An 11,536-nucleotide genomic window follows, 5' to 3' on the forward strand; every position below is an offset into this window, starting at 1 on the left:
AGAGTTGGATCATAAAGAAAGCTGAGTGCCAAAGAATTGATGCTTTTGAATTGTGCTGGAAAAGACTCTTGAGAATCCCTTGGACTGCAAGGACATCAAACCAGTCAATCCCAAAGAAAATCAACCCTGAATATTCATTGGAAGGACTGATGCTAAAGCTGAAGGATAGTTTGGCCACCTGATGCGAACAGCAGACTTATTGGAAAAGACCCTGATGCTGGGAGAGGTTGAAGGCAAAAGCAGAAGAGAGCAGCAGAGCATGAGCTCATTAGGATAGCATCACCAACTCAACAGACACGAACTTGAGCAAACTCCGCGTGACAGAGGAGGACAGAGGAGCCTGGTGTGCTGAGTCCATGGGGTCACGAAGAGTCAGACACGACTTAGTGACTCAACAACAAACGTCTCAAGTATTCTTTGGGACAATTCACAACAATCTAAAAGTCTAATACATAGCGTGTGTGTGTTTAGTCACTAAGTCATGTCTGACTCTTTTGCGACCCAATGCACTGTAGCCTGCCAGGCTCCTCCGTCCATGGGATCTCCCAGGCAAGAATACTGGAGTGGGTTGCCATTTCCTTCTCCAGGGGATCTTCCTGACCCAGGGATTGAACCTGCAACTCCTGCACTGGAGGCAGCATAGACAAGACACTAATTATTAATTCAAGAGAGATTCCTGCCCAGTAACTGGATTATTCACATCCTCCTTAGGATCTGCCCCTAAAGAGCAGATGGGAGGCCAGTGCCCGTGGGAGTCTTGGTGGACAGAGGACCAGAGGAGAGAGACGGCCTGACGGGAGGCAGCAGTAGAGTAGCTAAGAGCACAGGCTGTGGGGCTGGAACTGGGTTTGGAGTCCCACTTTGCCGTATCTAACTGGATGACTCCTATAAGCAACTCAGTTTTTCTAAGGTGCAATTTCTTCATCACCTAGGGAAGGGTTCAGCATGCTATCTTGCAAATAGTAAAACTGCTCAATAAAAGCAGCTATTTTATCTTATTTACAGTTAAGTTTTCAAACTTTTAATGTGCTAAAATTCATCTAGGGGATTCATAAAAGTATAAGAACCTGGGCCCCTTTCCCCTAAAACTGAGTCCATGAGACTGGGATTGAATCAGGATTCTGCATTTTTAGTAAAAACCCCAGATGATATTAGTATAAGTGGTCCGTGGATCACACTTATTGGAAAAATGTTGATCTCAGAAATGGAAAATCCTGGAAGCCTCCCCTCCTCCAAACCAATGTCTCTTTCTCATGGGTCTAGGAGACATAAACATTCACTTGGATCAACAATGAACAGCTTGCAGTTATTCAATAAAATTAGACTATATTTTAACTGTATCACAACAGCACTCTTTATCATGTTATACTGTGACATGTTCTTACAGTCATAATTCCCTGAAATCAACTCTTTTCGACCCCATGGACTGTTGCCTGTCAGGCTCCTCTGTCCGTGGAATTCTCCAGGCAAGAATGCTGAAGTGGGATGCCATTCCCTTCTCCAGGAGGATCTTCCCAACCCAGGGATCGAACTTGGGTCTTCTGCATTGCAGGTGGATGCTTTACCGTCTGAGCCACCAGGAAAGCCCTCATATACTAAATTGTGAGCGCTCCTTCCTAAATTTTCAGTCCACCCAAATACTCTCTACAGATGGCTTATCTACTGTATTTTAAAACACTTTAAATGGATAACTTCAAACATACATAAATGCAGAAAAAATGGTCTAACAAACCCTCATCACATCATCCAATTTCAACAACTGTCAATACACAATCTTGTTTCATCTCTTCTATTCTCCCAAGCCTCAATCAATTTAAAGCAAATCCAAGACAGCTTAAATATACATATTTATATATCTCTAAGTGATAAGACTTCATTTTAACCACAATTCAAATCATACCTTTAAAAACCCCAACAATGCCTTAATATCATCTGTTATGTTTTAGTATTAGCATTTTCCTGTCTTAATGTTTTTTCCAGTTTCATTTGTAGTCCTTATTTCCCACTCAGGGGGTAATTTTATCTTGAAATTGTGGAGCTGTCTCACGCTAAGGCAAGCTCCCTCTTCCTTTAGGGCCTTTGTTATCCTCCTCTCCCCTCTCCCAGGGCCTCACTTTTCCTGGCTGGCTCCATCTAATCCAGCAGTTCTTGACCTGAGGTCCCTGGGCAGAATTGAGAGGATCCAAGAACTTGGTTGGAAGAAAAGTTATACCTTTATTTTCACTAACTTCTAACTGAAATTTAGCATTTTCTTCAATTAGGAATGGAAGCAACAAACCACCAGTAGTATGAGGAATCCTTAGGAGTTCATCACCACCAGAAACCACAGTTATCATATGATAGTGGTTGCAGAAATCCTGATTTATTTCATCACTATTTGAAATTACAATTTTTAGATTACCATTTGATTTTGATATTTAATGTATTAATAAACACATGTTAATATATCAGAAATTTATTTTTTCAGTATTTTAATAGTCATTTCAATACAACCAATTCCCTTTGTAATTCTGTGTATTTTATGTATTTTAAGAGGGTCATCAAAGAGTCACTAGAAAGCCAAAGGGATCCATAGCATAAAGATGGCTAAAACATTCAAGATTATCCTTTAGGCCTCCATCCAAAGGATGGAGGATTCAGAAGCCTTTCTAGGCCACCCCGTTTAAAGCAGCACCACTCCCTAGGGACGCTGTTGTTGGGTTGGCCAAAAAGTTTGCTTGGGTTTTTCCATAAGACATTATGGAATAATTTCTCTCAAAACACTTTGCACTTAATAAACAACCAAATTGCTTACTTAACGTCATAGTCTTTCTAATGCTCCTTGAAGAAGGGAAGTGTCTTATATATCTAGTCCATTGAGCACAATTCTTGATCCACAATAGGGACTAAAAAAATATTGGTAACTGACAATTTCTAGACCTCTCTTCACAACAGCTTATCACGCCCAGTACCACAACTCAGACTGCTGGAATGTTGAGAGGATCATTCAGAGAGGCTGAGAAGAGCTTTGGCTATAGCCCTTTTGGGAAAAGGCCCTGTTAGTCCCTAATTCTCCCCCCCCGGCTCCATTTACAGATAATTTCTCTGTGTTTATTCCCCATGGCACAGCTATGCCCCAGCAATCTGAAACAGACTTTTTTTTAAACAAGTCTCTCTTACATGGGCCCCAAGATATGGAACCTTTTGTGGCCAGTATAAAGGAAACAAGTCAGTATGTAAATAAGTACAAAGAGGCTGTTTAGAAAACTACAGTAGGTCCCCCTTATTTGATATATAAAAACCTGTGGGGGGTGGGAAAATATAATGAAACTGATTAGGAAGAACTTGTGATATTTTGGTCTTAGATGACTTGGCTTAGGACAACCTGAAGACTGGCAGGGAGCTTGTTTTCATGTAGTAGGAGTTTAATCTTATTATTATTATTAAATCAAAGCTAATCAGAAAAGCCCTTCACTTCTCCAAGACTCTGTGATAGGTTACCTAACAAAGGAGTCTGACTAAACTGGTCAGCAACTTCTAAGAAAAATGTTGAGCCCTCTCAGCAAGCAGTGAGTGATATGAGACCAGAGAATCAGAATCCATGTAGTCAGACATTGCTTTAAGGTTGGCCTCTAAAACTTCAAATTAGTATTTAATCAAATTTTTCCAATTCTACAAGGAAATGGGTTAGCTTATTTTCTACCCTTTAAAGGCACGGCTATGCTTCCTATGTTCTGGTTTTTTCAATTCAGAATCTTTGATCACAGCCTCAAATGAATCTGCCTGGACTGCAGAGATCCTAAAATTCAAGTGTCAAAAAGAGCTTGAGTACACAAGTATTTGCCATATTAAACAGGGGAGAGTGACGAGGGGATATTTAAGCAAAACAGTGGCAGAAGGGGAACATGGGGGTAGCAAAATCATAGGCAAAAATGTCAACTTATAGCCAAGAGTATCAAAGTTTCAGTTCCGTGGGTTGTCTCCCAAATGCCTTAGAATATGTACGGAATGTCACCTCAGAGGAGCATACGCCTTTAGGAGTATAAGGTCCAGGTTATACGAAAAAAGCTATAAGTAGGCTGCCTTTACAATTGAGGCAAACCTTTGAAAAAGGCCACAAGGATTATATTAACACCTATTTGCAACTGTAGAACCCTGACCTGGAATGCTGAAAAGACAGACACAGCCAAACACTCATACGGAATGGAATGGAAATTTGGCTTTTATGTAGTGTTGGGATTATCCTTATATTAAAGATTACAGCCCAACTCCTCTGAACTTAGTATCAAAATGACCTTCTACAACACTGAAGAAATGTTTCCCACTACCTTTGAAAAACCTCTCTCCCCTGATTAAAATTTCCCTTGGAGGAAATTTAGGAAAAAGTTAAAAAGTATGAAATATGAAAATAAAAACACTTATAATCTCATTATTAAAAGCTTTGCTTGTTTTAATTTAGATCTACTTTCCAGTAATTGAAAAGGATTTATTTTTTTCAGAATTAAGATTCTTTCATTACTAAAATTCTTGAAACACGGATCAGCAGTGCAACAATTCATACTGTCCAAAATATATACACTTACATATATATAAGTGTATATATCATTTCATCGCCTCAGAACAGCCCTGCGCTAATGTCATGCAAGCATTCTTATCACCATTATACGGCAGAGCAAACAGGATCTGAGAGGTAATTCACTGGCCTAAAATCTAGCCAAAGAATGCTCAAACTACTGCACAATTGCACTCATCTCACATGCTAGCAAAGTAATATTCAAACTTCCCTAAGCCAGGCTTCAATAGTATGTGAACTGTGAACTTCCAGATGTTCAAGCTGGATTTAGAAAAGGCAGAGGAACCAGACACCAAATTGCCAACATCCATTGGAACATCAAAAAAGCAAGAGTTTCAGAAAAACATCTACTTCTGCTTTATTGACTACGCCAAAGCCTTTAACTGTGTGGATCACAACAAACTGGAAAATTCATCAAGAGATGGGAATACCAGACCACCTGACCTACCTCTTGAGAAATCTGTATGCAGGTCAAGAAGCAACAGTTAGAACTGGACATAGAGTAACAAACGAGTCTGACTGGAACCAGAACAGACTGGTTCCAAACCGGGAAAGGAGTATGTCAAGGCTGTATATTGTCACCTTGCTTATTTACTTATATGCAGAGTACATCATGAGAAACACTGGACTGGATGAAGCACAAGCTGGAATCAAGACTGCCGGGAGAAATATCAATAACCTCACATATGCAGATGACACCACCCTTATGGCAGAAAGCAAGGAAGAACTAAAGAGCCTCTTGATGAAAGTGAAAGAGGAGAGTGAAAAAATTGGCTTAAAACTTAGCATTCAGAAAACTAAGATCATGGCATCTGGTCCCATCACTTCATGGCAAATAGATGGAGAAACAGTGGAAACAGTGACAGACTTTATTTTTTAGCCTCCAAAATCACTGCAGATGGTGATTGCAGCCATGAAATTAAAAGACGCTTACTCCTTGGAAGAAAAGTTAGGACCAACCCAGACAGCTTATTAAAAAGCAGAGACATTACTTTGTCAACAAAGGTCCATCTAGTCAAAGCTATGGTTTTTTCAGTAGTCATGTATGCATGTGAAAGTTCAACTATAAAGAAACCTGAGTGCCAAAGAATTGATGCTTTTGAACTGTGGTGTTGGAGAAGACTCTTGAGAGTCCCTTGGACTGCAAGGAGATCCAACCAGTCCATTCTGAAGGAGATCAGCCCTGAATATTCACTGGAAGGACTAATGCTGAAGCTGAACGTCCAACACTTTGGCCACCTAATGCAAAGAGCTGACTCATTTGAAAAGACCCTGATGCTGGGAAAGATTGAAGGCGGGAGGAGAAGGGGACAACAAAGGATGAGATGGTTGGATGGCATCACCAACACGATGGACATGAGTTTGAGCCAGCTTTGGGAGTTGGTGATGGACAGGGAAGTCTGGCGTGCTGCAGTCCATGGGGTCACAAACAGTCGGACATGACTGAGCGACTGGACTGAACTGAACTGAACTGAAAGTCTAGCTATTTGGTATGGAATTGAGAGTTTAGGTCTGAATCTTCTAACACTGAGGTCAGAGCTTCTTCCACTTCCTTTCAAAATCTCCAGAGGTGGAAACATTTAGGAATTATTGGAAGTGCTTTGTAAACTGCTTATCTGTCCTCTGTTAAGATATTGATTTGAACAAGTACTCACTGATTATCTACTATGTTTGAAAGACCATGAATAAACACAGCAACAGCCTTCAAAGTTGCAGTGGAAAATGGGAAGGTAAGGCGGGGTGGGGAGAGAAGGAGAATAAAACAAATCAAGAAATAAGTATAATATACAGTAGAATATTGATAAATGTAGTAGGGGAAGCACAGAATGCTTTAAAATTTTCAAGGAAGACATGAGCTCTTGAAATAAGGGGCCCTAAGGCCAGACTCCTTTGACTCCTGTGGGGATAACGCAGGTTTCCAGGCAGAGAAGCAACAAAAACTCAAGGCTGTAGGCTGCTCACACAACTGTCAGAAACTTTAAGAGAATCCAATCATGTTTGATGGTGTCAGATCTCATTATTCTCCAAAGCTTCTCTCCTTCTCTTCAGCCAAGAAAAAAACACTTGCTCTGGAATCTTGAAAAATCAGATGCTGAGTAAAAGCCACACAGGCTATATAGGCATCTCTGGAGCCAATCATTACTTTCAAAGCTTATTTAATCTTTTTTTAAAAAAAAAACATAATGCCTAACAAAATACTGATCAATTTTTATGAGGACTGTTTGAAACCCACAGTTTTTGAAAGCATACTTGTAGTTCTACTGAGAAAATATCCTTTGACAGTTTCCTAGTTGTCTATTTCCATAATGAGTCACAGTTTGGGGGATTTTATCCTAGTATTTTCACCAGTTCCCCATCATTCTTCATCCACTCTTGAGTAGTTTGTTCCAGGACTATTTTCTGGCTGATTTAAAATTTCTCTGGGTTGGTAGAGAGGTTCCTTTTTGGTTTTCAATATATTTTCTAAATTTAAGAAATGATCCATGTATTACTTTTCAAATCAGGAAAATTTCCAATGGACATTCTAAAATGTTAGTTTAAAACTTGTACAAGTCACTTGTACAAGTGACTCCATTTATGTAAAGTTCAAAGATAGGCTAAACTGATATATAAGGGTATTAGAGTGCTGCTTAGTGGGGGTGGTGACTGGAAGAGCTGATAATGTTATTTCTTTTTTTTCTAATTTTTTTATTTTTAAAATTTTTGGCTGTACTGGGTCTTCATTGCCGCACAGGCTTTTCTCTAGTTGCAGAGAGCAGTAATGCATGGGTTTCTCATTGTGGTGGCTTCTCTTGCTGCAGAGCACAAGAAGCTCTAGGCGAGTGGGCTTCAGTAGTTGCGGCATCTGGGCTCTAGAGCGCAGGCTCAATAGCTGCGGCACGGGGCTTGACTACTCCACGGTATGTGGGATCTTCCCGGACTGGCACGCAGACTCTTTACCACTGAGCCACCAAGGAAGCCCACTTTCTCATTTCTCATCTGGCTGTTGGCTGCAAGGGTATTTTTATGAAAATTATCTGACCTAGCATTTGTGTTTTTTTCTGTATATATTTTTTAAAGTTTACTTAAAAGAGAAAAAAAGACATCAGGTTTGAATTAAAGGAAGGGTCCTTATAAAGTTTAGGGGGCTCTCCACGGGTATAATGATAAGAGACACTATACATACTGCATGGGTCATCATTTAGTAGAGAATTAGGTTCTTCAGCTGCCTGGTTACTTTTATGAGAGTGTTCAAGCCATCCTTGGTATAGACTATTGGACAGAGATCTTGGAAGTCTATCGTGATCTGCAAGTCTGCCTGGGCACAGGTATAAATCGAGCAGGCAGTAAGTAGGAGGAGGCAGTAGTCTGTAGGAGGCCCCTGGCTGGTAAGTGGGTTTAGACAGAATTGCCATTTCATCCCACCCCTTACTGACTTTCAGGAAGTGATTTATAAAGAGAAAGAAAAAAGTCAACCATAATGGCAGAGAAGAAGTCTAAGATTTCTAAAGAGAAGAAATCTTTGTTCTTACTCAAAAAATAGCTTTTGATAAAGAGTGAAATGGTGAACACTACAATACTTGGTCTATGAACCACTGGATTACAGAAACAAGAGATCTATGGAAATGTTTCTGGAAGTACTCCAGGCTAAAGTTACTCAATTAGCTTTATATTAATACATATAGTTGATTGTATATTTACTCAATCATTAAGGTCTGACCTGGATACTTCATTTCTATTATCCTTTTCAATATCTTATAAGAGTCAGGGGGTGGGGAGAGGTGACTGCTGGGGCCATGGTACCACCTCTGTGTGAAAGCCTGAATACAAACAATTTTTAAGGAAAAAAAATCTTACAGAAGACATTAGATAGTGGAGTGTTATTTATAGATTTGGATAATCTCAAAGATCTTTGGATTTTTTTCAGAATGTCAATGATCTCTTTTAATTGTTTAATCATTTTCAATACCACGGAAAACAAAAGTAGAAAGACAGGTAACTTAGATCATAAAGCAATTGTGTTTGTAATCCTTACAGTAACAAATAGGCATCATTCTCTAATTATACAAATACTTGGACTTTTTAAATCTGTATTTGGCAGATGTGCTAAAATAAGTATTCACTACAGTATTCAGTTATGGTGATTTGTAGGTGCTTTCATGGAAAACACCAATACAAGGTATGAAGACTATTCAAATAAACGTACCACACAGTACATGATAATCTTCAGGTATATGCCCTGGGATCACGCTATGAAACCTTCCAATCAGTTGAAAAACAAAGCCCACAAAACAAAACAGGAATGAGTTTCTTGATCATGTAAGACACTTGGATATCACAGTTTTAAAATGCCTGGTTTTCCTGCATTTTTAGGTTTCTGCCCAATTCTATGAGTGATAAACTCAACTTTAGGTATGGGAAGTTCTATGCTCTTCTGATATAGAATATACTTAAAATGATAGCTGACGACTTCAATATCATTACAAGGCACACCTTTCTAGAATTATAAAAGCATTTTTTGTCACATCACTGGCTAAATCCATAAACCCTGAGATGGGGGAGGGGAATCTACTGTATGCGTCTTAATTATGATCACTATGTAAAAGTAAGAATACAGAAATGATAAATTTGTCTTAGTTTTAATGACAGGTTTATTTGTATTCAAAAACGGAAATCTGTAATTTCGACTGAAGTCAAGGACTATGTCATCTACTCTGCCTTTCTAGCACCTGGTTCAGTGTGCAATCAGAGCCTAGTAAGTTCTGACCATGATGAATGGGTTCTGCGTTCTAAGGTCTTCTACGTTTTCCTGCACAGAGACTTATAAGAGTCCTGGTTCTACTGTATCAATTTGAGAGGAAGGAGCTACAATTTAAGTGCAAGACTTTTTTAAGGTGGGAGGGTAGTCTGGGGCATGAAATGTTCTGATGGACAATTGTTTGGTTAATATCCATAACTATCATCTTTACAGTCACCTGGCCTACACATAGTTGGGCTACATTAATGGGACCATTTACAAGACAGCACTTCCATTTTAAAGCCTTGAGCTTACATCTTTCATATCAGGTACTACAATTTTAAAATTTTTCATCAAATTTAGGATGGTGTTTGGTTAAGGGGAGGGGATGCAGCCAAGCAGGGTTTACAGAGGGAGTCTCAACAGACAGTTTTCTTTCTCAGTCTGGTTGGTGGGTACAAGGCTACCCACTATATTTTTCTCTTGTACCTCTTTGCAAATCTTAAATATTACATAATTCATTTTTAAAAGAAAAAAAAAAACTAAATGTAATATTCACAGCTTTACTTTGCTTCACATATTGGTAAATACTGGACCATTTACTTCTAAGTAGACTTCACCAAGGGGGTAGAGAGAAATGTCTTTCATCATAGCAGATTTATGTACTGAGAAAGCTTAAAGACAGTAAAAATCAACCTCTATACACTTTCCATGGTTCTTTATACTTAAAAAGTCTATGTTATAAACATTACTTTTAATTGCAAGCGTTACTTAAGTAGAATACAATTGGTATAAGAGCAGAGACAGCCAATACCGCAAAAGTAACTCTCCCGTTGAGTAAATTACCTCGATTTCCTGTAACTGCTCCTGATTGGTTGTGTACATCTGCTGAAGAGAATCCTCCAACTCTGTGTTTCGATCCAGCAATGTCTTCCCAAGCTCAGCTGCAAGTTGGAGGTCTAGCACAACAAGAAATCCTATTAGGGGAGTGCAAACGATCTCATCTCAACATTTTACATAAGCCAGGGCTTAGAGTAGGAACGGACTGAAACCCAACCCATGTACAAAGTTTACCTTAGATCCCAGTGGAAGATGGAATGGCTCAGAAGGAAACCCAGATTCTACTTAAAGTTCAGTGACAATGGGGCCTTTTACCAGGTACTGTACTCTTGAGGTACCCTTACTGACAAGATGTCAAGAATAGTGATGTACTTTATGGAGGTGTATGCATTTGTTTAGGAATGATCATTCAGCATTGTGACAGAATCTAAGTTCATAATTAGTTGTCAAAGTGCAGGCAAACCTGAAGTCCCACGAGTTTGGCTGCCATGAATACAACTGTCAAAGCAAGTGTGTTACAGACCCTGGCCTTCTCAGCGTACTAAAACTTAAGCCAAAAAAAGGAAAATGACATCAGTGATAAGAACACTACCGCAGGCCTCTCTCATTTTTTCTATTTATTTTCATGCCTTCTTCAAGATGAGCAAACCAGATAAGCAAAGCAGCAGAACAGTTTGTGTGGTAACTCACTCATAGCTCAGACTTTCATTTAACACAGAACCATATTTCCATTTTAAACCTCGCTTTTCAACACTCTCTCTTCTTAGGCGTATGTGCATATATGACAGCATTAGTTTTGTTACACACAATCCCAGAAACAAAAATTCACTGATACAAAAAAGGACAACAGTTGTAACATAGGTGCCTGAAACACTTTTCTGCATAGTAAGTTGGAGAGGTCCTTTGATAACAGTGGAAAATGCACTGAACTGAGTAGGAAAATTTGGAGTTCAGTTCTGGCTGCCGTTTACCAAGTGAACGCTTTAAACAGTGACTTTAAACATCCCTACATGTAGTATTCTTGTGTAGAGAGATGACTGTCCTGTCAATACGATCGTGAAAATCAAATGAAATAATACACAAGGAAGTACTTTACAAACTATGCAACAGTACACAGGCAAAGTTATTAGTCTTCATTGATTCACAAGTGAATGACCTTGTTGCTGACTGCCATAGCACAACGAAAGTGTGAGCTATGACTGAGTTACCACACAAACTATACTGCTGCTTTGTTGCTAGACACCATGCTAAGATTTGGCTAGAATGCTGAATAAATGGATGAAGTTCCTGCTTTCCTGACACTGCCAGGTTTACAGGGGAAGTCAGACAGCAAATAAGTAAATAAACTTGAAAACTGTGATAATCACTATTCATACATGTATGCATATATTCAATAATACCAAACATCATTCTGGGGATATACAAGT

At 39.2% G+C, this 11,536-nt stretch overlaps 1 protein-coding gene across 1 annotated transcript in view; it reads right to left on the bottom strand.

Annotated features, from left to right (window-relative positions):
* The window catches only part of CDR2 (cerebellar degeneration related protein 2), a 28,292-nt gene that overhangs the window by 6,184 nt on the left and 10,572 nt on the right, over window positions 1-11,536 (bottom strand). The window contains exon 2 of the mRNA XM_027961452.3: window positions 10,116-10,228. Coding sequence (XP_027817253.1) covers window positions 10,116-10,228 — 113 coding nt within the window. The remainder of the gene's footprint in view (window positions 1-10,115; window positions 10,229-11,536) is intronic.

Source organism: Ovis aries, chromosome 24, assembly GCF_016772045.2.
Source record: "Ovis aries strain OAR_USU_Benz2616 breed Rambouillet chromosome 24, ARS-UI_Ramb_v3.0, whole genome shotgun sequence".
NCBI lineage: Eukaryota > Metazoa > Chordata > Mammalia > Artiodactyla > Bovidae > Ovis > Ovis aries.